General features: G+C 68.4%; 1 protein-coding gene across 2 annotated transcripts in view; it reads right to left on the reverse strand.

The window, feature by feature from the left end:
- The window catches only part of PIEZO1 (piezo type mechanosensitive ion channel component 1), a 42171-nt gene that overhangs the window by 7432 nt on the left and 10623 nt on the right, over positions 1 to 24116 (reverse strand). For both annotated transcript variants that reach the window (XM_045533817.1, XM_045533818.1), the window contains exons 2-29: positions 14389 to 14484; positions 13131 to 13253; positions 12312 to 12354; positions 12032 to 12170; positions 9040 to 9199; positions 8723 to 8936; positions 8429 to 8600; positions 8279 to 8350; positions 8113 to 8206; positions 7238 to 7338; positions 6866 to 7126; positions 6112 to 6223; positions 5825 to 6003; positions 5569 to 5717; positions 5300 to 5482; positions 4955 to 5064; positions 4680 to 4840; positions 4413 to 4589; positions 3748 to 3873; positions 3470 to 3670; positions 2901 to 3105; positions 2295 to 2399; positions 1647 to 1800; positions 1324 to 1567; positions 1151 to 1247; positions 892 to 1063; positions 303 to 392; positions 158 to 234 (exon numbers count right to left, since the gene is read on the reverse strand). In XM_045533817.1, the coding sequence (XP_045389773.1) occupies positions 158 to 234; positions 303 to 392; positions 892 to 1063; positions 1151 to 1247; positions 1324 to 1567; positions 1647 to 1800; positions 2295 to 2399; positions 2901 to 3105; positions 3470 to 3670; positions 3748 to 3873; positions 4413 to 4589; positions 4680 to 4840; positions 4955 to 5064; positions 5300 to 5482; positions 5569 to 5717; positions 5825 to 6003; positions 6112 to 6223; positions 6866 to 7126; positions 7238 to 7338; positions 8113 to 8206; positions 8279 to 8350; positions 8429 to 8600; positions 8723 to 8936; positions 9040 to 9199; positions 12032 to 12170; positions 12312 to 12354; positions 13131 to 13253; positions 14389 to 14484 (4017 nt within the window). The remainder of the gene's footprint in view (positions 1 to 157; positions 235 to 302; positions 393 to 891; positions 1064 to 1150; positions 1248 to 1323; positions 1568 to 1646; positions 1801 to 2294; positions 2400 to 2900; positions 3106 to 3469; positions 3671 to 3747; positions 3874 to 4412; positions 4590 to 4679; positions 4841 to 4954; positions 5065 to 5299; positions 5483 to 5568; positions 5718 to 5824; positions 6004 to 6111; positions 6224 to 6865; positions 7127 to 7237; positions 7339 to 8112; positions 8207 to 8278; positions 8351 to 8428; positions 8601 to 8722; positions 8937 to 9039; positions 9200 to 12031; positions 12171 to 12311; positions 12355 to 13130; positions 13254 to 14388; positions 14485 to 24116) is intronic.

Below are 24116 nucleotides of genomic sequence, written 5' to 3' on the forward strand. Positions count from 1 at the left end.
GGGGCAGCTGCTAGGCCTGCGGGACAGAGGGTGACCACGTGGCACAGGACAGTGGGCTGGGAGCCCTGGGACATGGCACGGCACGGACGCAGGCAGACTGGGCACAGACACGCTGACACGGGGGCCCTGTGTGGTTGGGGGCTCCGTCCACACTCACCCGGCTCCTGGCCGGGGTCCTCCGGGCAGCCGCGGCCTGCCCGGTGCTTCTCCTGCTTGGCGCGGATGCGCTCCATCCTGCAGGGGGAGGGACTCAGCACGGCTGGGCAGGGAGCCCGCCTGTCCCCACCCCAGAGGGCACGTACTGTCTTTTGAGCTGGGCCAAGGACTTCTCCTCTGCCTTGCGGTGGATGTCGATGCTTTTGAGGCTGGCAGCATTGTAGAGGGCGAAGCCTCTGTGGGAGAGGACGGGGCATGGACGTATGGACGGGGGCCCCGGGGGCTGGGCCCCGACTCCTCCCTACTCACCCCGCGGGTAGGCGGCTGCTCCACCCACACCCCGCCCCTCCCTGTTGTGTGTGCTGAGAGACAGGAGACCCTGCTGCCCCTCAGTCTCACGCAGTAGAACCGTCCAAACCGAGAGGCTGGTAGGTGACGTGCGCCCACCTGGCGCCAGAGCTCAGCCCGCGGGCGGGAGGCCCTCTGCCAGGGAGTTTGAGACACTGCCACGGCCCTCCAGCGGGGGGAGCCACCCTCAGGGCTGAAACACCAGCCAGCCGGATTGCGACTGTGCCCCTGCCCCCAGGGTTCAGCCCTGCTTTCCCTAACAGAGCTGGCGTCCCGGTTGGCGGGAGCAGAGTGACAGTGCCAGCAGGCCTGTGTCCCGCCCGTCAGTCCCCCTGCCAGGGACGTGCCAGCCTCACGCAGGGCCCAGCAGTGCCCCTCACCACCCACCTGGAGGCCTGCAGGGCCGTGGCCTGCAGGTCGGCCCTGACGTGCAGGAAGTAGCGGCTGAGGAAGACTCGGCGCTGCAGCAGCAGGAAGAAGAAGCAGATGCTGTCCCAGATGATGCCGGCCTCCTCCACGGGCAGTAGACAGTCCTGGTCTCGGGCCATCATCTCCTTGGCTGGGGGACAGGAGCGGGCCAGGCTCAGGCTCGGCCCCGGTGAGCGAGCGTCCCAGGCAGCCCGAGCCTCGCCGCCCGCACACTCACGGTCGTAGTAGCCTTTGACGGTGCACACGAGGCTGAAGAGCTGGATGACCCAGCAGAAGCTCGTCTGCATCTGCTCCACGAACACGCAGGACAGGAGCTGGGGGCAGGGGGAGGAGCGGTCAGCCGGGCCCCTCCCGGCGGAGGGGTGGGGATGGTCGGCAGGGCCGGCTCACCGAGAGCATGTTCTTGGAGATGATCACGGTGACGTTGTAGAGGATGAGGCAGTCCCACAGCACCAGCTGCGCCCGTGTGTCCTTCCGCAGCAGGCTGGTGCCGAACAGCAGCAGGTAGAAGCAGGCCAGCAGGTAGCCCAGCCCGAAGATGCTGATGCGCGTGGCCCCCGTGACAAACACCACCACCAGCACCAGCCAGAACAGGTAACGGAACACGGCCACCTTCACCATGTCGAGGTAGGACCTGCGGGCGGGGCTGTGACTGCGGGGCCCCTGCCACCCCCTCCCAGAAGGCCCCCTGGCGGTGGGCGGCCGGGCCCCACCTGCAGTGGATGAAGTTGGGCACAGGATTGGGCTCCCCCCGCAGCGGCTCCAGGCGGTCAGTGTTGGTGCCGGCCACACGCTGCCACTCCTCCGTGCGCTCGGCTGCGAACACCTGCCATTGCTGAGAGGCGCAGAGCAGCAGCAGGAAGTCACCTGCGGGGCATGGGAGATGTGGCCGTGCTGCACCCCAGCACAGCGCACACGGCGGGGCTGCGGGTGACACACGTCCACCCGTCAGCACCGGCACATGTGATGTCAGCTAGCGGGTATCAGAGACTGAGGACAGGGCTCGGTGTACATGTGCGGCTTGTGTGTGTGCCTGCGTGTCAGGGCACGTGGGCTGACATGTGCCCGACTGCTCACCATGGGGCATCAGCGTGTGCACACCTGTGAGCGTGCACAGGTCTGTACGGGGTGTGGTGCTGACAGGTCCCGTGTGCACGCATGAGTCTGCCCCTCAGTCCCCCGTGGAGGGGCCTGTGGGGAGGTGGGTCTGCCATGCAAGGCCCCCGCTGGGGAAACCCCAGACTTGGACCTGGCCAGCAGCGTCTGGAAAACCCGTGCCTTCGCCGGCCCACGGCACAGCCCATGTGCAGAGCCCTCGTGGCCCTGCAGGTGCCCCCGGGGGTGGCGGGGGTGGCACTCACTGAAGAGGTTTGTGGAGTTGGGGGCCCGGAAGAAGTCAGGCAGGTACAGCCACTTGATGAGCGCAGAGTTCATGGGGATGGCCTGGCTCCAGCGCCACGGGTAGTCTGTGGGGGACATCGGGGGCATCAGGCCTGTGGGGCCCCAGACAACCCCCACCCCCGTCACTCTTACGCCCACTCACACTTGAGTCGAGAACTTAGGGACCCAGCGTTTCCAGATCATTCTTACAATATGTGTTTCTCAATATAAACTGTGCACCGACCCCACCCCCAGGGAGTGTTCACTGGGGCCAACCAACACGTCCCAACCTCAGGGTGGCTGCAAAACCACAGGCCGGACTCTCCGGAATGTCACGAGAGACAAAAGGGACTGGGCAGCCTGGGCCGAAGGAGACGGAAGACTAAATGCTCATCGGACTGACCCCGGTGACACAGGGGGACAGCGGAATGGGCACCGCTGTGAGTGTGGGGCCCCCTGAGCACAGACGGCCGCGGAGAGCGTGACGGTGATCGGTGGGGGCTGGGGGGGGAGGCCTGCGGGGAGCCCAGGAGGGCGCGCAGGCGCCGGGGAGACGCGACACAGCCCGCCGGCCCCCGCCTGCTCACCCATGCACAGGGCCGGGGGGACGCCCAGACACAGCAGGTACTGATAGAGCAGGAAGAGCGTGAGGAACAGGCAGTAGTTGGGCCAGAGGCGGGCGATGACCCGGCGGTGCCGGCGGGTGAGGATGGCCACCAGCCAGCAGCCGTGCAGGAGGACCATGAAGTTCATGCGCTGCCCGATCACGTTCACCGCCATCAGGAAGCAGATCTGGGGAGGGGGAGGGGCGGGGCTGAGCAGGCAGGAAGGGACCTTCCGCGCCCACCCTGCCCAGCCTCTGGCCCAGGCAGCAGGCTCGGCCCTGCCACACGGGGCGGGGGCACCATGGCCCACACCGCCCGCCTGTGGGCTGGAGGAACTCAGCACACCACCACGTGGGGGAAACTGAGGCTCAGGGGGGCAGGCTCCACGGCAGAGTGAGACCCTAGCCCGGCCTCCCCTGCCTGTTCTCAGCACCCACACACCCCAGGGGCAGGCTGAGCCTACACCCCAGGCAGCCCGAGGGTGGGGACCCCCGGGACGGTGCAGCCCGCCGCCGCTATGCCCTGCCTGGGGAGGGGGGCACCGGCCTCACCTCCAGCCCGAACTTGTAGAAGAAGAAGTTGATGAAGTACTTGAGGCAGCTGAGCAGGTCGCGGTCGAGCCACTGGCGGGTGCCCTCGGCACACACGGCCTGGGCAGGCAGCGGGGCCAGCCGGTGCTGCCGGCGGTGGTGCTCCTGGCGCCGGTACACCGCGGCCTCGAAGGTCAGCAGCAGCAGGATCTGCAGGTGGTTCTGCGGGGGGTGGCTGGTCAGGGCAGTGGGGCCCACCGCCCCACCCGCCCCACCAGCCCCGCCGGCCCGGCACTCACCTGGATGTAGCCGAGGTTGGGGAAGCCCTTCCGCACCCCAAACCAGTTGGCAGGGTCCACGGGCCCCCGGTACAGCACGGACTGGTTGATTTCTGTCGCCAGCAGGTTGGTGCTGTTGGGGAGGGGCTGGCGGGAGGCGTGGTGTTAGCACCTGCCCCAGGCCAGGCCCGGTGGGCAGGGCGGGTCTAGGCCAGACAGCAGCTGTCCAGCCAGGGACGCAGGGCTCAGCCTCAGAGCCACCTCAGCAGCTGTCCAGCCAGGGACGCAGGGCTCAGCCTCAGAGCCACCTCCATGGGGAAGGGTCTGGGGGCTTGGTAACAAGAACCACGGGGACCAGGAGACTAAAGAGATGGCCAGGGGGAGGCGGGATGGCCCCCCCACCGCCCTCTCTGAAGCAGGTGCCGCTGGCCTCGGCCAAGGCAGGACACGCCGCTAACCCTGAGGACGCCTTCGTGTTAGGGGGTGGGCCCTGGTCCTGCACACAACAGCTGGAAGGACACCTCCTCCAGGAAGCCCTCTCAGCCCCCCCTAGGGGACGGACCCTCTATGTCCGTTGCTGGCCCCCCCATGCTGAAGCAGCGGCCCCTGGTGGGCCTCGAGAGCTCGGAGCTGCCTAGACCCCTCAGCTCCCACCCTGCCGGTGGGCGGGGCCGGTGCGGCCGTACCTCGGTGCAGTTGCTGGAGTAGCGGTGGGGGCTGACGACCTTGAGCTGGTACAGCATCTTGCACACGATGATGATGCAGGTCCACACGGTGGACAGGCAGGAGGCCATGGGCCGGAAGCGGGGGTAGGGCAGGGCGAAGGCCCACAGCGCCACCAGCAGGAGGTTCATCACCGACACCTGCGGAGAGGCCAGCAGGGTGGGCCGGGAGTGAGCCCTCACGCGCCGGGAAACTGAGGCTTGGGGGACAGCCCCGTCTGCCGCGCGCACCTCCTTCAGGGCCACCCAGGCGGTGTACAGGGCCACCAGCTTGACGACGTGTAGCTCCAGCAGCCGCCGCGCCAGCACCTGCACGCGAGCGAGGACCCCGGAGAAGCCGGCCGCCAGGTCCAGCAGCCGCTCGGCCACCAGGCCCCACTTGCTGGCTGTGCCTACGGTGGGGGGTTGGTGAGCAGGAGGCCCGGCCTGTGCGCAGCAGGGCTCCCGGGGCTCCAAGGGGACCCGGCCACGCGTCTGCCCTGCCCCCACCCCCTCTCTCGACTCACCCTCAGGCACCTGCGTGGCTGGGCCGAGGCCGGCCGAGGTCAGCCCCTCGGCCCCAGGTGCCTTCTCCTCCTCCTGCTGCAGCAGCGGGGTCCCGCCCGTGGGGTCCTGCCTGGGAGGGTCCCGGAGCGTCACCCCCCACCGGGGTTCCTGCCCTCCCTCTGGGCTCCCGGGGCTGCTCGCCCCTGGCCCAAGGACCCCTGCTCTGTGACCCCCACCCCCCGTGCCTGCGGCAGGTACCTGTGGCCCCACCCAGGCCGACAGGGTCAGCTGAGGTCCTGTCCCCACGACCTCCACACTGCCCCCGGCCCACCCCAACCCCACCCACCCAGGTGGGAGGGCCGCACCTGCGAGCCCAGTGCAGGCGGCGGGCGTGGGGCGGGGGCACGTGCTCCAGGTCGGTGAGCCGCATGAAGGGCCGGTGGAAGTAGTGCAGCTGCAGGATGCAGGCCAGCAGGAAGAAGCCGGGGATGAGGATGCTGGAGAAGAGCTCGGACACGCTGAACTGCTCCAGGCCCAGGTCGCCCAGCCTGCGCGAGGGGCGGCGTCAGCCCCGGCCCAGGGCAGCCCCGCGTCCCGCCCCTGCGTCCCGCCCCCGCGTCACCCCTGGACTCACTGCTCGTCGGTCAAGCCCGTGAGGTTGCGCCAGTACGTGGGGAAGTCCTGGAACTGGAAGGTGTACACGGCCACGAGCACCAGCATGGTATAGGCCACCACCAGCCACCAGAACACCTTGAGCAGCTTCCGCCACAGGCTGTAGTAGACCTGCGGGCGGCGGGAGCTCGTGGTGAGGGTGCACGGCGGGGCCGAGGGGGGCAGCGCGCAGTGGCGGGGGAACCCCCGCCCCAGCCCTACCCGGCCCCCTGGGGCACCTGGAAGAGGGTGAGGCAGAGCAGGAAGAGGAACATGTAGACGATCTTGTAGACGACCAGGCGGCCGGCGAAGCTGACCACGATGAACATGCCGGCGCACACGTAGATCCAGTACTTGGCGTACACGCCCTGCACCAGCTTGCCCAGGCTCCGCAGCAGCGTCTGCACCCGCGTGGGCTCTGCAGGCCGAGTGGGGGGCAGGGCAATGTGTCGGCTGCAGGAGGGCACCTCCCCCTCCCAGCCTGTCCCCAGCCCGTCCCCAGCCCGTCCCCAGCCCCGCTGCCCACCTGCGTCCGCCGTGGTGACCTCCGTCAGCTCGGCCGTGGCCTTGCCCCCCCGCAGCAGCTTCTCCTTCACAAACTGGCGCAGCAGGAGCCAGAAGGTCAGCGTGTAGAGCAACTGGGACGAGCAGGGCATCTCTGCGTCACTGCGGCTGGGGCCTGGCACCCCCCACAGCCGGGCCAGCCCTCCCGCACCCACCCCTGCCCCTCCAAGGCACGAGCACCTTCTCGCTCACACCCACACGGGGCACAGATGCACAGGTTTGCACGTCTGCACAGCCATAAGTCCACACGTACACGTGCACAGGTGGCCACGTTAACACGTGGGCACACACAAAGCTTCACAAATCCCACACGAGATACAACCCACGGGCCTGTAAATGCGTGACAGACGCTTTGGCACACGCCTTCCCCATACAGGGACACACGGAGCCCCGTGAACACATGAGCTGCACGAGTCGCTGAGACGCAGGGTCTGGGGGTGCTAACGGGGTCTGCGCCCGGCAGACGGAGGGCACACCGACACAGCGTCCAGGGACACAGGGACGGTGCCCGTGGCAACACAACGTCACTCATTCATTCACTCAGCAAACACTTGGGAGGGCCCCGGGGCCCCCGTGGTGACAATCGGACCTGGGCCTGCTCTCCCGGAGCCTCCCGTGATGGGCAGGTGACGCGGGCAGAACAGCATCCCCACGGTCGTCGGGCAGAAAGCCGACGCGCCGGCACACGCGCTGCCCGGCTGGCGGGGGACACTCACCATGGCGCCGAGGTCCAGGCAGGGGTAGCGCGTGTGCTCCAGCCCCAGCTGGCGCAGGCTGACGGGGCCCAGGGAGGCGGGCAGCTCGGGGCGCAGGTCCATGGCCCACACGTAGCGCAGGCCGCACAGCGCCAGCCCGTACAGCAGCACGCAGGGCGCGCACAGCACCGCCAGCTGCCGCCGGCTGCGCACCGTCCAGACGAGGCAGGCCCAGAGCAGCAGCACGAAGGTGAGCCAGCTGTGGTAGGTGATGCTCCACACCTGGGCGCACGGCGGCAGCACGGGACTCAACGCGTGCACACATGTGCACACCCACACACGTGCACACGACATGCCCCCTCCCAGCGCTCCCGGGGAGCCCGGTCCCCTCACCATCATGGCGATGAGGGCGCACACGTAGCTCTGCTCCATGAGGAGGTGGCCCAGGCCGTGCAGTGGGGACGGCTCCCTCGGCTCAGCCCGCCCGGGGCGCGCTGCGGGGCAGGAGCAGAGGTCAACTCGACGGGGACACGCCAGAATCCCTTCCCACACCCGACTGTGCCCTAAAATTGGGTAGTGAGCAAGAGCGGGGCAGCAGGGAGCCGGGCCCAGCAGACAGCCGTGGTGGGCACCGGGCAGAAAACACAGGACAAGCCCCCGCTGCTGGGCCTGACGTGTTCCTGAAGGTGCCGTGTGACCTTGGCCGGTCCCTGGACCCTGTCTGGGCCTTGGTTTTGGAGGCCCTGCGAGGACAGGATGTGCGAGGTGCCGTGACCCCCTTCCACTCCGCGCACATGAAAACCCTCGGGGCGCCCACTCCCGAAGCTGGAGGCCGCGTTTGCTTCACTTAGAAACAAATCACAAAATGGAAACTGAGGCTCAGGGTAAAGAAAATGCCCAGAGAAAGTCCCCAGCCCTTCCCCCATGACACGGCCAACACCAAGGTCCCAGGCAGGCACCTTCTTGGGCCACTGGGCCATCTGCATCCAACCCTGAGGGACCAGCCCAAGGCCAGGCAGGTGAGTCCTCTGGGGAGGGGTTGGGAGACCCCAACAGCCCCCCATGGGGTCTCAGGGCTCAGCGACGTGGCCACACGATGGCCCTGGGCAGCCTAGCAGGGGCAGCGGGTGGACGGGCTGAGGAGGGGACACGCCAGACCACTGCTGGCCACCAGGGGGCAGCACTGGCCTTGCCCCAAAGCCGCCCGTGCCACATGTGTCCAAGGGAGCAAGTGTCCCTTGGTGGCCCTCGGTGTGCGTCATACTCACGGGGCCGCTGTCGGACAGGGGTCTGGCCGGTCAGGTCGTGCACGATGCAGCTGTCGGCATCGCTGTCGGGCGCCGTGGGTGCGGGCCCCGTGTGCTGCGGAGGACCCGTGTGTGAGCAGGCGCGGCCGACAGCCCCAGGGACCCCCACCCCCGGCCAGCTCCTCACCTGCGCAGCCTCCCCGTCCTGGGGCCACGGGTCCAGGTCGGCCAGCTCCAGCTCCCGCTCCGCGTGCGCTGTCTGTGGAGACCAGAGCGGGAGCTCAGCGCTCGCCCCGGGAGACCCAGCGGGCCAGAGGTGCTGCGGGCAGGGGCTCACCTGGGCAGAGGGGCGGGGCCCCCGCAGCTTCAGGAGAGAGGTCACCGTGTAGTATAGCAGCAGCAGGACCCCGGGGCTCACGTACACGGGCCAGTCGTGGCCGGTGTTGAGGATCAGTGCGTTGGGGCTGGAGCAGTTGGTGGGGCCCACGAAGTCCTTGAGACCAAACACCCTACCCGGATAAGGCGCGTCACCGGCCGCTGGCCTCAGGAGCCACAAGGCCACGCAGAGGCTTGGGCCGGGCCAGGCAGGTGGGACCCGGCAGGAGAACGGGGCTGCGCAGGACGGCCTCACCTGGCCCAGATGCCCGCAGGCGGGAGCAGGGCCTGGGCGAAGGGCGTCTGGTAGCAGTAGAGGCAGATGAGGTGGCCGGCGCCAAAGCAGCCCACGATGACGCAGAGTGTGTTGAAGCCCAGGGGGCTGATGGGAAAGTGGCAGGCCCACCAGGTGCAGATGGCCAGGAAGACCAACAGGTAGATGCTGGAGAGGGCCGAGGGGTGGGCGATGCCTGCGTGCGGGCAGAGGGCGGGCAGTCAGGCCTGGCCGGTGCCAGTGAGCCCGCCTCCCTGGCCGCTGGGGAGCTCCCCGCCCCTCCCTGCTTCGGCGGGTACCTGCCAGAGCGAGCAGCATTATGGCCAAGGTGCGTCCGGCGGCCACCAGCAGCCAGTGGGCTGTGACCCGGAACCGGGCGGCCAGCCGTGACCTCTGCTTAGGGGCTGGTGCAGCGGCTCCCTGCAGCCCCGCTGTGGGGCCTGTGTCCACGTCATCGTCCTGCCGAGGCCACGGGCAGGGTGAGGGAAGGTGCAGGGCACTGAGGCCGCTCCAGCCCCTCCCGTGCCCAGCTGGGGGCCAGGGGGGGCCACACCCACGGCTGCCCGCACGGCAGGGCCTGAGCTGTCCTCCCGGTGCCGCGACCTTCCTACTGCCCCGCTCCAGTTCATGGGCCTCGCGGGGCTTCCTGGAGGCAGCCTCCACGCTGGCCCAGCCCTGGCACACGGAGACTGTGACAGGTGGCGGCTGACCTCGGACCACTGCAGAACACCTCACGTGTCTCTGCTTTTCCCCCCCGTGTAAACCACGCGGCCCCAGAGGGCAGACCCCACAGATTCCCACGTGGGTCCCCAAAGCCCCTGCCCGGTACAGTCTGGCTCCTGAGAGGTAACGTTTCAGAAGGAGGAAAAGTAGCCCATACGTACACGCTCACACGTGCACGGCTCGCACCACACGCCGTGGTTTTGAGACCTTAGACCCGCTACGCTGGGTCCCACAGGGATCAGCTGAGGATGCCCCACATCACACGGCCAGGGACGGCCAGGGACAGCCGGGCCCCGCGTGCACCTGTGGGGCCCGGAGAACTGGGGGGCCGCTGTGCTGGAGGCCGGGGGCTGCGCTGCTGCCCTCCCCGGCCCCCTCGAGGGGACCAGGTGGCCGACTGCCTGGAGGAACGCGATGGTCCCTGCTTGGGGCGGGGAAGCCCCGTTTCTGTGGTCCTGACTGAGGGTTTCCCGGACGCCGGGAAAGCCCGGCTGTGGGGAGGAGCACAGACTCTGCCATCAGGTGTCTGGCCCGGCTGCCAGCAGCCCGGCGTGCCCATCTGTGAAACAGGCGCTGTGCCCGTGGCTTTCCAGGTGCCTGGGCTGAGAGCACAGGCCCTGGAGCCACATGGCCAGTCCGGCCCCAGCCCCTGACAGCCTCCTCTCGCTGTGTGGCCTGAGGCAAGTGACTTAACCTCTCTGAGCCTGTTCCCTGTCTGTCAGACGGGGGACTGGACCGAAGAGGAGAGGTGAACCCCACAGGTCCTGCCCTCATGGGCTACCAGGGCTGCAGGCGTGCTGGGGACCAGGGATGTCCGAGCAGGAGGGGCCCGGGCCCCCTCTCCAAGGCTGCGCAGCAGTGGGCTGGGTCGTGCCGCTCACCCCCAGGGTTCGCCCTTAGGCCAGTGCGAGTTGGGGGTGAGGGAGGCGCCTGCCACTCCCTGCTGGCCACAGGCCGCCAGGCGGGGGCTGGGGCTGGAAGGCCTGAGCTCACCCCGCCCACAGCCTGGCCCCGGCCCTGGGAAATCTGGGAAGGCGTGAAAAATGAGTGAAAAATGAGCGTTTCTGGGAACGGAAAGAACAGAGGCAGCTGCAGGGGCAGGGCAGGTGTGAGCCCCCCCGCAGCCGCAGGCCCCCCACACTGCGTGGGACACTGCAGAGCACTCCCCCCAGGCCTCCTCGCCTCCCCCTGCAGCCGCCTGGCCCCTCTGAGCTGCGCACACGCACCTGCACACGCACCTCCATCGGGCCACCGCGTGCAGCAGTGAGGCTGCCCCGTGGCGTGTGGACGTGGCCCTGCCAGGCAGCGGCAAGCTGTGGCAGCCTCTGGGGGCTCCCAGTTCCCAGTTTTAGAGCCGTGGGTGCCCGGGTGGACCCCTCGCCGCCTCGCCCTGGGTCTGTCCACACTGGCCACTGTGCCTGGCGGGATGCTGCAGTCCCACTCCCCCAGATAAAAGTGGCCGTCCCAGGCTGCCCAAGGGCCACCAGGAGACCCTGTGCTTGGGGGGAGGGGAGGGGCAGTCCCCGGCCTTTCCTGGCAGGTACATTCCAGGAAGCCCTGGTCACATGCCAGTTGTAGGCCATATGTCCTCATGGGGAGAGGTAGGGACCCTCCAAGGACCCCCACAAATGCCTGGAAAGGCTGCTGGACGTCTGGGCCCCATCTCCACCTCTGAAGTGGGGCACAGCTCCATCCTGTGGGACAAGGACAGGGGGGACAGGGACGGGAGGGACAGCAGGACCGTCCTGCAGCCTGAGTCACCCCACTTGGCCTTGGGGAGTCCCTTCCCCTCTCTGGGCTCCTCTGGAATGCAGGCCCATGTGCCTGGCAAGCGTCCGCTGTTTGGCAAAGGGACACTGGTGCAGGGGTGGGGTGGGAGGAGCCTGGGTTCCTGGCACCTCCCGGGCAGGGCGTCTCTGTGCCAGGACACCCGGCAGTCTCACGTCCCGGCTGAGCCCGGGACAGCCGTGTCGGGCAGAGGCCAAGCTGGGGCGCGTGGGCTGGGCTCGTGACCTTTGCCCTCGCGCAGGGGCAGGGAGGTGCATAGAGGGCCCCGGCTCACGCCTGACCGTGACAGGCTGCCGGGGGCCCAGACACCCCAGGGCTGAACCTTCCCAGTCTGGTGGCAGCAGAACGTGACGCCGCCTCGCCCTCCAGGCCGGCCCCTGACCCGGGCCGTGGCTCCCGGGGCTGCGGACGCTCACAGGGGCCCTGCCGCGCCCCCCGGCCTGTGAGGCGCCCGTGCCCAGGCGTCCTCTGAGGGGACCGTCTCCCCGCCCCGGGTGCCGACTGTGTGGGCCCCACGAACCCCCCCACGGGTCCTAAGAGCACAGACGCCCTTGGGGTCCGAGGACGTTTCCGACCCGAGACGCAGCCCGGCAGGACCAGGTCCTAATGGCCGCGACCACCCCGCCGGGGCGGGGACCGGCTCAGCTCCTCGCGGTCAGCGCATACGCACAACCAACGGGTCTACGTCCGTTTAGAATGAGAAGTCCTCAGAGCGGCTGGGACCACAGCTCCAGAATGACCTCCCGACACCCGGGGACCCGGCGGCCCACAGCCCCTCACCAGCTCGCGGGCGTGCGGGCCCTGCCGGCTTTTCCGCGCCAGCCGCCCGCAGAGGCCCAGGCAGACGGAGGAGACCACCAGGATGCCCAGGTCGGGGGCCACCAGCCGGATGGTGTTGGGAACGTCCCTCAGGTCCAGCCTGCGGGGGAGGCAGAGGGGGTCAGGCCAGGACAGCAGGTGCGGCGTGGGGGGCCCCCAGGCCAGGGGCCGAGCGGTGGACGGCTCCGGGGCCTCCCCTGAGCCCAGGAAACGCCCGAGGGAGGCTGCGGCGGGGTCTTACCTCGTGACCCCCACGTGCCGCGTGAGGTTCTCCCACGGGCCACCTGCAGAGAGACGCACGGGAGCCTGGATCGGGTGGGGAGCGCTGGGTGGCTCTGGTTCCCGGGCCACAGCCCCTTGGGAACCAAGGAAGCACAGGGGCCCAGCATCTGCAGGGCTCCCACGACTGGTCTCAGATGCTGTTACTGACAGGGAAACTGAGGCCCAGCCGGGGAAATGGGGCAGGGAGCGGGGGCCGGGCAGGAAGGCTGTGCCTCGGTCTTAGAACAGCCCTGGCAGGGGCTGCCGACCTCTGGAGCGTCCCCTGGCTTCGGTTCTGAGCGCCACGGAGACGCCTGCCACGGAATGAAGACAGGACACGCAGTGGCACCTGCCCGCCCGTGTGGCAGAGCGAGCTGCCTGGGCTCCCACGTCTGAGGCCTGGGTGCTGTGTCAATGGAGCCAGCAAGGCAGGTGCCACCTGGCAGCATATCTGCAGGGTGAGGGGCGCCAGGCAGGGAGTGGGAGCACAGGGCCCCTGGCATGGCCCAGCCGGGCAGCCAGGGCACCTCGGGAGGCTGATGGAGGGAGGGACTCGGGGCCGGGGCCACCCCTGGGCCTGGGGCCGGCTCTTCACTGCCCACGTGGCCAGCCCAGGCCCAGGCGCCATTGGGGGCACTTGGCCTGGGTGCTCAGGGACCCCTCATCCTGGCAGCCCAGGTGAGCGGGGCCTTCCGGGGGACCCGAGGTTGCCACCGTCTAGCCCAGGGAGGGCACCGGGCCTCCTGACCCCAGCGCTGCTGCCGGGTACCTGGCCCCACCCCGCTGCGCGGCAACTCACAGCTGGGTCCCAGGAGTTGGTCCAGGCGGGGCACAGTGTGCAGACATATCTGGAAGGTGAGGTGGCCCACCAGGAAGAGGAGGCTGAGGCAGATCAGGGCCCGGAGGAGGCGGCCCGTGTGACCTGTGGGCAGAAGGGTCGGGGTTAGGGGAGGGCACGGGGAGGGGGCAGCCCTCCCGAGGCCTCCACTTGCCGCAGGGTCCCGGCTGGGCCACACCCACATGGCCCGAGCATGGACACAGGGTCTCGGCAGGAAGGCCGGCCCCATGCGCCCAGTGCAAAGGCCCTGCGGTAGGAGCAGGGGCAGTGGGCCTCCGGGGGACATTCGGGGCTAGACCCTGCAGGTCATGGTGAGTTGGGGCCACAGCCACCCTGGCTACTGTGGGGGCCAAGCAAGGCCGGAACCAGCGGGAGGGAGAAGAAGGCTCGGCAGAGCCAATCTCGACCTGGGGACGGTGGGGTGGTGGCACCGGGAAAGCCCCTCCCCTAGTGGCTGGCTGTGGGGGCTCCTGCTCGGCCCTCACACTGCGCCCAAGCCCCTCAGTCCCCACCACAGACCCCCAGGGCCATTATCTCCCCGTCTCAGGGATGGGGAAACCGAGCTCAGAGCACTGCTAGTGGTCAGACAGCTGGAGACACGTTTCCACCGCCCAGACCCCCTCCCCAGGGCCCGGCCCCCCGGTCATCCCTGTCGGCCTCTTGCACCAAACTCAGAGCTGGGGAAGCCAGGCAAGGCCAGGGGGCCGCGGGGCCGCGCTGCCGCCTCCTCCCTGACCCCCAGAGGGAGCAGCTCCCAGTGCATCCCCCGCCCCACCCGGCCCCCCCATCCCAGCTCACAGTGGCTCCTCTGTCCTGGGAAGGGACAGAGTGGGGGCTCGGGCCGGGGACCCGCCCATGGGCCCTTGTTCCTGGCCCACCCGCTGGCTGGCAGGGGGAGTCTGGAACGGGCTCCCTGCCCCCCACCAGGCCCGGCATCCCCACCCCCATCCACGGCAGGGGAGGGCCCAGCATGGCACCCGCCCACCCCAGCCAGGAGCAGAGCTCCCACTCTGGGGCCTCAGACTGGCCAGGGCTCTCGGGCAGTAGGAAGGTGGAGGCCCTGGGGTCCTTCCCGTTGAGGGGGCATCGCAGAGAGCATGGTTCACACAGATCTGTGAGCCCCCCAAAGCCACTACTCAGCCAGCAGAGGCCCAGGGCACCCCCGCCCTTGGCTCAAGTCCCCCCCATCTAGGAACGCGGGCTGGGGCCTCCCGCTTACCTCGGAGGCTGCGCCGGGTGGGGCCCGGGAACCAGGGCAGCAGCAGCAGGAACAGCAGGTAGACCAGCGACAGCGCGTTGACACGGAACAGGCAGGCTGCGGAGGAAAAGGGCGTCAGCTCGGGTCAGGTGGCCGGGGACAGCCAGCCTCGCCCCGGAGGACAGCGCTGAGCCCCTGCCCGTGCCGGGTAAAGGCCCTCACGCCGTGGCTCGCTGCCGCACACCCTCCCGCACCCTGCGGGCTCCCCAGCCGGCGTTTCCGAGGTGCATCCGTGCAGATGCGTGTGGCTCTGACGCTGTCACGCGTGTGCTCTCCCCCAGTCCCCCAGCACAGGCACCTGCCCTCCTGTGGGGCACGGAGGCTGCGGCCAGTTTCCCACCTTGCAGGATTCTGTCAGTCCTGGGGCTCTAATGCACGCGGGGCCAGCGGGTCACCGCGTGGCCTGTCACCCCTTATGCCCCCGCCCCCTGCAGCACCCACTGCACGGGGCTCCGTGTCCACACTTGTGCCTGTCCCGGAGGGAACGCGACAGAATCACACGGTACAGAGCTGTGAGCCCGCGCCGGGGCCTGGTCAATGGTCCCAAAGCCTGAGCCCCCACCAGGGACCTCCCCTCGAGCTGACCTGACGTGGGGGTCCCGGGAGGCCGGGCCGTCTCCTCCCAGGGGCACAAGGCTTGTCAGGAGAGGTGGGTGGGACCCTACTGGGGGCTCATGGCAGGGGACCTGGGAGCCCACTCAACCTCTCCTGCGGCACCGGGGAGGGAGGTGACACGGGGACCGGAAGCGCCAGTAGCCCCTCGGTCATCCCCCCTGCAGGGAGCGCAGCCAGGCAGGGCGGCTGCTCCGGCTCAGAAGGGACCAGGGTGGCAGAGCTGGGCTTCGGGGAAGGAGCCGCGATCCAGCCACGTTTGTCTGTGACAGCTCTGCGTTAGGGCTTTGCACCCTGCCCCGAGCTGCCCAAACTCGAGGGCCCACCCGGCCCCTTCCCCAGGCCGCCCAGAGCAAGGGGCACATGCTGACTTTGGGGTGACAGGGTGACACAGCTCACCCCGCCCTCCCGTGCACGAAGGAAAGATCAGTCCTGCGGGTTCTGCAGGCCCTGGTTAGACCCCACTTGGCTGTCACCAGCTGGGAGGCCGAGGAGGGAGGCGCCACAGCACAGCTGAGACCCCCTTCTAAGCAAGACCCTGGCCGTGGCTCCCCCCACCCCCAACGCCCAGGCCCAGCGAGTGGCCAGCCGCCCCCTCCCCAGTCTGGCTCGCACTGCTGTCTGTCCCCATCCTGGGGTGAGGGCCCCCCGATGGCTTCTGGGGGGCCCAGGCCAGCTCACCACAGCCCCCAGCACCGAGTCCCTAACCCCAAACCAGCGGCTGAGAGAACGCAGCGCCGGGGGGAGGCGGCACAGCAGGGGAGACCCCTGGGCCTCCGCTGGCGGCTCCACTGGACCCACGTGGGAGGGTCGGGAGGCCAGAGAGGAACGTGGCCCGAGGCGCTGGACAAACTCAGTGAGTGCGGCCCCTCCCCTCCCACCCCACCCCCAGAAAGGAGGTGACACTGAGGAAGCCACGCGCAGGGAGGGGGGCTCGGCCCAGCAGACGCTCAGTGGGGGAGTCCTGGGCCCCAGGGTGTCACCGCTTCTTTCTGGACAGGCGGCCGCCCCCGCCACCCCACCGTCCCCACCACCCCACCACCCCCACCACCCCACCGTCCCCACCACCCCACGGGTCTGCCCTGAAGTCAGGGCCTCTCCCTGCCATTAAGACACCAGCCACAGCCATCAGCTCAACTCTCCTAAATCCGAAGTCTTCCAACAATTATATGTTTTCATTAAAAAAAAATCAATCCAGCCCGAGAGGCGGGAGGAGGAGCATTTACGGCAAAGGCTTCCCAAGTTCCCTCGTGCCCAGCCCCGCGCTTCTCCCCAGCCCCAGCCCTGTCCCCAGAGAGCGGGCACCTCCCGCCTCGTGCCAGCCCTGGAGAGCTGCCCGTCCGTCCACCCGTCTCTCTGTCCCTCTGTCCAGGTGACTGTCCCTGAGGACTCTTCCACGGGTCCTGCCTCGGGAACTCGTGGTCTGACCAGACACTGAACAAGGACGAGTGCCCGGGGATGGGGCAGGACGGCCGTGACAGGGCCCTGACGTGGGCCCGGGGGCGGCTGGGGGCAGGGAGCTGGTGTGTCCTGGAGCAGGGGGACAGGGACAGTCTCGGGAGACCAGTAAGGTCTGGAGATGGATGGTGGTGACGGTTTCACAGTAGTGAGAATGCACTTACGGCCACCGAGCGGCAGGGGCTCTGGAGAAACAGCCATGGACATGGAGACGCAGTGGCCGCCGCAGAGCAGGGGACGCGGGCACAGCCTTCACGGCCACCACCAGCACGGGGCCACCGAGGACGTGGAACCCCGTGTGTCATGACACGGGTGCTGGCGTGTGCCCCGCAGAACCACACCGCCGGGCTCAGGCCTGATCCCGCTCAACTGTCAAGATGACCACAGCAAGCCCAGGTCCCCCTCTGCCTCGGTTTCTGTGGCTGTGAAGTGGGGTCGCGGCTGTCCCAGCTCAGGTGGCTGCGGGGACGACAGTGCCCGGCACAGAGTGCGGCAGAGCGAACACGCACCGGCCTCTAAGGCTCCGCCGAGTGACACACACGCTCCGCAGGCCCCGAGTCTGCGTGTATGTAAACGCGTAACACGGCCCAGGAAGAGCCACCCGAGCTGGGGTGTCACCCTGTTTCCAGAGCAACGTTTTCACGCATCCCGGGAGCTACTGACAAGCGAACTGACCAAAAGGAGCAGGCCTGGCGGGAGGGGACCAGCGAGGAGCCGGGGTCACCTGGCCCAGCCTTTCCTGCCACAGCAGGGGACAGACGCTGGCGGGACATGAGTCATCTGGGTCCCCCAGGACCCGGGAGGGCCGGCACCCCGCTGGACCTGCCTTCCGGGTCAGAACACCGACCACACGAAGCGCGGAGGGGACCAGGAGGGGCAGCAGCTGGGGGCTGGGGTCCCAGTCCAAGCCAGGCCACCCTCCCCCGCCCACTGCAGCTCCCGGCGCTCCCGGCCTTATTTGGCTTGGACGAGAAACCCATAAACACTTCTGCGCTAGCGCTTCTGCCAGCGGGTGGGGCTGGGCAGAGCAGGGAGGAAGAGGAAGGGAGAGGACGTGGCACATGGGCCCCCGGCTGCCGCTGGCTCTTTCCTGCCCCTCACTGGAGCCGCGGGGTGGGCCCGGCCTCACCTGCCCCCTGGCCCACCGAGGCAGAGCACAAACCCCAGACCCAGACCCAGAGGGGACGTGAGGCTCAGGCCACTCCCCCCTCTCTGCAGGGGTGCTGGCCTGGCAGCCACAGCACGAGGAACCGGCCTGTCCCGGGTGTCCCCAGGGCTGCCTGACGAGGCCTGTGGCCAGGTCCAGGGGACAGCGAGGCCCTTGGAGAGCCGGCAGGGGAGGAGCCCGGGGGGCCGCCCCAAGGCCCAGCCCCACCCTCGCCAGTCACACGGCAGCTGTGCCAGGCCTGCCCGGTGCGTCCCCCTGAAACCGCTGGAACCCCACCCTCTCACCACCTCGAAGACCCCGGGCGGGCGCTGAGGCTGCGGCACCCTCCCTGGGCACAGTCCTGGCTGCAGGGCCCCCACCCCGCCCCAACCCCATGCTGGCGGGGCCGTGTCCACGGGCTGGGCCTCCCCAGGGCGCTGGGCGGTCACTGAACAGGCCCCCGGGCCATCTGCACCTGCCCAGTCCCGTCCGTGCTGAGGGGACGGAGCAGAGTTGAAAGAAACGGCAGGAAAAGCCGACCCCAGGCCCGACGCTGCAGAGAACTGTCCGGCCCTCACTGTTTACAAAGCCCGAGAAACCATCCCTTCCTTTCCAAGGAGACACGGGGTTTGGCTGAAGCCACAGGGACGGCAGCCAAATGGCGGGCACGCGGGCTGGGGGCACCCTGGGCCGGCGCAGGGGCGGCAGCAGGAGCGAAGGGGGCACTTGGTTCCCTACTTGGAGCCCGGCCGGCAGCCTGGGGCCCCGAGGCACTTGCAGACCATTTATTAGCACAGTGTCGGGGCAACGTGGCTCTGCAGCTTGTCTGACCTGCGTGGGGCCAGGCCACTGCGGGCTCCCCTGTCACAATCTGGGTGTGGCCCCGGGTGTGGCCACCGTGGGCTGGGCACAGGGCCCCAAGACCGGGAGGCACCCACCATCTGGAGAGCCGGCCGACCCTCCCCGCCGCACTCAGCCACGGCTGCTGGGGACCGTCAGCGGGCTTTGCAGGGCGAAGGGGCCGTCTGCAAACCAGGTGACCACACAGGGACAAAGGGACAATAGACCCCAGCTGCCCACCACCGCGGGGGAGGGGGGCCAGGGCATGGTCCGAGCGTCCTGTGGGCACCAGCCTCTGAGACTGTCACGCAGCCCACGGGGTGACGCCATCGTGCCCACTTCACAGATGAGCAGAGTGAGGCTGTGGGGGGAGCCTGTGCCCCGAGGCGGGCGGCCGCTGAAGCGCCTGGGACTTGCCCGCCGAGCCCTGGACCCGCACTACCCTGCCCGGGAGAAGACACAGCGGTGCTGAGCAGAGCTGCTCCTGGGGCCACGGCAGTGGCAACCTCAGTGGCCACTCACAGGCCTCCCGACACACACAGCCTTCCCGTCCCCGCCCCGTCCCTGTCCCCACCCCGCCCCGCGGCAGGCGTTCGCTGGCCAGGCTGGGACGGGCAGGGAGGTGGGTCCTGCATCTTCCCCGAGGCTGCTCTGACCTCTGGCCCAGCCCTTCCCACTCGGGCCCAGCCGGCCGCACACAGGGACGGGGACGGGGACCCCCCCGCTGCCCAGCTGGGAAACATCCCCTGGCTTCGGAGCCCAGGCGGTTCCGCCCCCTCTCCAGGGACCCCCACAGCCCGCCAGGCCCAGGGCAGTCCTTCCCCAGACGACACCCCACGGCAGCGCCCACGTGTGGAGCCTGCGCTCTCTGCCCGTGTCCCCCACCGTGGGCTGGGGCCGGGTTCCACCCTGCTGGGCCCGCCCCCTGCGGTGGGGCTTCCTGTCCAGCCCCCCACGTCCCCAGGGCCGGCGCGGGAGGAAGCCCGGCCCTCTCTGGCAGCCACCTCTGCAGAATGACCAGCCCCGTGACCCCACTGTGCCCAGGGTGGGAACTGGGCCCCGCAGAGCCAGCTGGTGACAGCAGGCTGGAGACCTGGCTTCCTCCCTCCAGCCACCATGGGACCCTGGGGCCAGTGACAGGCACCCTTGGGAGTGTGGGGGGCTGGCACCCCCAGAGTGTCCAAGGTCAGCCCTGTCCACGGCCCTCACCCGGCCTGTGGCTCACTGCCCGCCAGGATCCCGGCCTCTCAAGACCCCCGGGGACAGGTAGGACCCCTCCACTCTCAAAGACAGGATGTGCCCAAGGAGGGCAAGGGGCTCCCATTGTGCCACTTGTCAGATGGGGAAACTGAGGCATGGTGGTCCCAGCCGGTGTGGACATCATGACCTCCCATGGCTTCAGCTGTCCTGCTGGACCCCTCTTCACCACGCACACCCCCCGCCCGGGGAGCACCCGCACCAAGCAGTGCCGGGTCACAGGGCTCAGGCACCACCTGAGGGAGCAGCCGCTAATGGCCAGAGCTCGGCCCCACCCAGAGGACACAAACCCAGGCAGGCTGGCACTCGGGTACCGTGACGGGCCTGGCGCTCCAGGTTATGATTCAGAGCCGTGGGCTGCGCCCTCCCCTGGGACCAGCCGCTGCCCCGGCAGGCAGGGCGGGGACCCGGCTCCCCTGGAAGGGGCCGTGCTGGCTGCCCGGCATGAGCAGCTCCTCGTGACGGGGGTGGTCACAGACAGAAGCTGGTGGTGAGCAGGGCGGCTCCAGACCAGCAGGCAGACAATGCTTCTCCTCTAGGACCCTCTGTCTCTTCATCTAGAAGGTGGGGATGACAGTCCTGGCCCTGCCCTCTCCCGGGGTGACTGTGAGGATCTGAGGCAGGGACGGGGTGTTTCCTGAGCAGGCGGAGGAGGGGGGTGAGGTGAGGGGGCGTACACCGACCTCAGGAACCAGAGTTCACTTAAAACTGCAGAAGCTGCTGCCCACCGAGTGCCCTTGTCCCCTGGAACAGTGGCCAAGGTCTGGTTTTGGCTGAGGGTGTGGTGAGGCCGGCTCAGGGCAGCCCTCGGGTCCCAGGCAGCAACTGTCCCTGACACCTTCTGGGAAGCCAGAGAGTGGACGGCACATTCCAGAAGCCTCCTGGACCACAACGATTAGCACCGAAGGGCTGATGCTGAACGCTGGGTAAACAAAGTCGCCCGTGACCTGCAGCCACTCCCGCCCCCGGCATTCCAGGCCAACCAGGCGGCGGATTCCTGCAGAGGCAGCCCCATTCCAGGGCACCTGAGACAAACGAGGGGACAGCTCTCAGGGCTCTGCAAGGGCTGTCACAGCCATCCTGACCCAGACACACGTGTGACGAAGCCACCACAAGACTCTCCCCGAATCAGGGCACAGGCCCCACCCAGACTCCCACCTCGTCTTCTGAGGCCGAGGAGCAAGGCTGGGCCCCCCTGGACTGACTGCCAGACAGAGGGGACCCCCCCTACCTTGGCAACAGCCTGACCCTGGGCTGGTCGGGCCCCAGGGCGGGGCAGCCACCTCTGTCCCCTGCTCTCCCACTGGGGACACCCCCGTGCCCAGGCTTTGGAGATGAGATGACGACCATAGAGTTCTAACCTCAAGTGACAGATGGTGAGGGGAGCGGGGGGAGCTGGCCTGCCGGGGTCGGGACGGCCACGAAGCCAGTGATCCAGAGAGGTCCCCAGGGTCCCTCGTCTCCTGGGGGCCACAGTGGACAATAATCAGTGAGCACCAGAGAGTGAGTCCAGTGCTGAGGAACGTCTTCCCGAGGGGGGACGCTGGCGCTGGGCCTGAGGCCAGGTGCCACCAAGGGCGGGGCACGTGGTGTCATCACAGCAGAGGGGGTCCCCTCAAAGACCCCGTGAGCAGGTGGCAACATTCCCATCGTGCCCCTGACCGTGCCCAGATAACACAGCCCCCGCTGCAGAGCTGAGGACCCACCGTGAGCCCGCCGGGGACGGGTGGCCCTGCGCACTGCCAGGGAGAAGCCGCTGTCCCCTCCAGCGACTGCCTGGGGACCCGGGAGGGAACAAAGGAGCAGGTCACGTGACCACCCACCAAACCCTCCTGCCTCAACCTGCCTCTGGTGCTCGACTTCGCAGCCGAGCTGGGCAACCTGTGACCTCCCTAAGCAGAGTCTGCTCACAGGACACGATGGTTGGACAGCTGTCCCCCGGGCTCTCTGGGGGTCCTGTCTCCCCCACGGGGATGGACACTGGTGTCCCCCAGGGGCCTCACGAGAGCTCTGGCTGCTGAAAACCTCCCGGCAGCTGCCTCAGCCCCGCCCCGAGATTCAGCCGCTGGCAGCAGCCTGTGTCTCGCAGCCCGTCCACCTGCCTGTGCCCCAACCGGCGGCTCTCTGGGGCCTTCCCTGGCACCTGCGGAGGAATGTGGCCTGGCCGCCTGCTGCCGGGGGCGGGGCGGGGGCAGGGCCCTCGGGAGGCAGCGGGTCAGGTGGGGGAGGGGTGGCAGCCCTGCCCGGGGTTGAGGCCACGCGGCTGGCACAGGGCAGGGAGGGCAGCTGGGAGATACCAGGTAGGCCACTAGGTCATGTCCGAGTATTCCAGCAGGAGCTGGTGTCTGGTCCTAGCTCAGCCCCCCCAACCCCACGCCTTGGGTTCCCCTTTGGAGAAATGGGGACGATATTGGGGCACCTGCACCAGGACCATCTTGTCCCGCAGGGATGGCCACCCCAGAGGCACTGCCCGCATACGTGACCAAGCCAGCACCTCTCAGAGCTGGTGCGAGGGCCGGTGTCCTGGGAGAAGCCAACTTGCCGTCCGCATTTCAGAGAAGGGTGCCGAGGTCCAAGGACCTGCCTAAAGGCTTGGAGGTGGGACGGCAGACGTCACAGATGCGTCAGCACAGGGTTTGTGTTTTTAGAGTGGGCAGCGTGGGTGCCTCGGTGACAGCCTTCGGGCGGGGCCTGAGGGTTGATTTCATGTCAGCCCGGCTGGGCTGTGGTTTGGTTAAACACCAATCACGACGTCCGTGTTTTTCAGATGAGATTTACACTGAGGCCGGGCGCGGTGGCTCATGCCTGGAATCCCAGCACTCTGGGAGGCTGAGGTGGGAGGATTGCTGGAGCCCAGGAGTTGGAGGCTGAGCGAGCTGTGATGACACTGCTGCACTCCAGCCTGGGCGAGCAAGATCCTGTCCCCTCCCCACCCCCACAAAAACACTCAAATCTGCAGACTGAGAGTGAAACACAGCACCCTGTGGAATGCAGGTGGGCTTGTCCGACCAGTTGGAGGCCCTAAGAGTGAAGTCCAAGGACTCAGGAGGAGGAGTCCCCAGACTGCAGCAGAGAAACCGGGCCTGGCCCCAGCGCCAGCCTTTGCCTCCGGAATGTGGACCTGAGCCGATGTCAGCTCCCGCCTGGGTCCCCCGCACTGCCAGGGTCTCGCGGGTGTCCCCTTAACACAAACGTCTGTTTCCCTCTGCACGTAGGCAAACAGACAGAGACACGAACACATGGCCAACGCCAGGCTGCACGGGCGCCCGGGCAGGCTGCGTGGGACCCAGCTCCAGGCAGCTGCGTCCACAGGGCCGGGGCGGGCGGTGCCGGCCCCACGCGGGCTCTGGGAATTCAACAAGCTCCTGAAGAGACCAAGGGAAAAATCAACACTGTCGGCTCACAGCATCCAGCCGGCTCCACCCCCGGAAAACCCAGCCCGGAACAGGGTCCCGGCCCAGCCGCTCTGAACACCGTGGCCCGAGGGCAGGGGCCGCCCCGGGCCGGAGCCCTGGGCCGCAGCTTCCCGGGGAGGTCACTGACCAGCTCAGAGACAGGCACTTTCCTTCTCTCCATTTTCAAAAGTTTTGTATTGTTTTTTGCACTTTTTTTAAGAAATGGGTCTCACTATGTTGCCCAGGCTGGTCTCAAGCTGGGCTCAAGTGATCCTCGAGTAGCCGGGATGACAGGCGTGAGCCACTGCGCCTGGCCGTAAGTTTTCAAAATGCAAAGACACGCAGAAAGCAAACAACCCCGAGCTGAGGGCCCCACAGCCAAGTGCTGCCACCCTCTCTCCTCCTGCTGCGCTGAGTCCCCCCAGACTAACTTCCCCATCGGGCTCGAGGTTCTGTGCTCACCACCCCCCGCCGAGAAGAGAACACGCGTGGTTTTCCGGATATCCTTCCAGGAAAGAGCCGTCTCCGAGCTCTGGAATTCCATCCGGGTCCTCTCCAAGGCCGCCCGGGGCCTGGCGACGGTCTGCTTGGGCCGGAACCACCAGAGCAGCCGCAGAGCCCCCGGCGGCCCCGACTCCTGCAGACCAGATCCTGGCGGCCCCCGTCCTCCTGCGCCAGCAGCCGTGATCCCTCCTCAGTGACAAAACATCCCTTCAGTGGCTGCGCGGCCCGGGTGGGAAACCCCTGCTCCCCCCCTGCCCTAGGGGCCTCTTGGAGCCATCCACGCTCTGCCACTGGGCCTGTGTCACCCTCAGCCACCTAGGAGGCCACTGCCGTGGTGCCACTGTCCTGGCCACGGAGCAGCAAACGTCCCCACAGGTCACCAGCCAAGGCCACACAGCCAGGGGGACAGAGCCAGGCCTCGCCGCAGCACCCCCAGCTGCCCAGCGGCCAGGAAGCTGCAGCCGCACTGGGGACCA

This window comes from Lemur catta, chromosome 20 (assembly GCF_020740605.2).
Source record: "Lemur catta isolate mLemCat1 chromosome 20, mLemCat1.pri, whole genome shotgun sequence".
NCBI classification, from domain to species: domain Eukaryota; kingdom Metazoa; phylum Chordata; class Mammalia; order Primates; family Lemuridae; genus Lemur; species Lemur catta.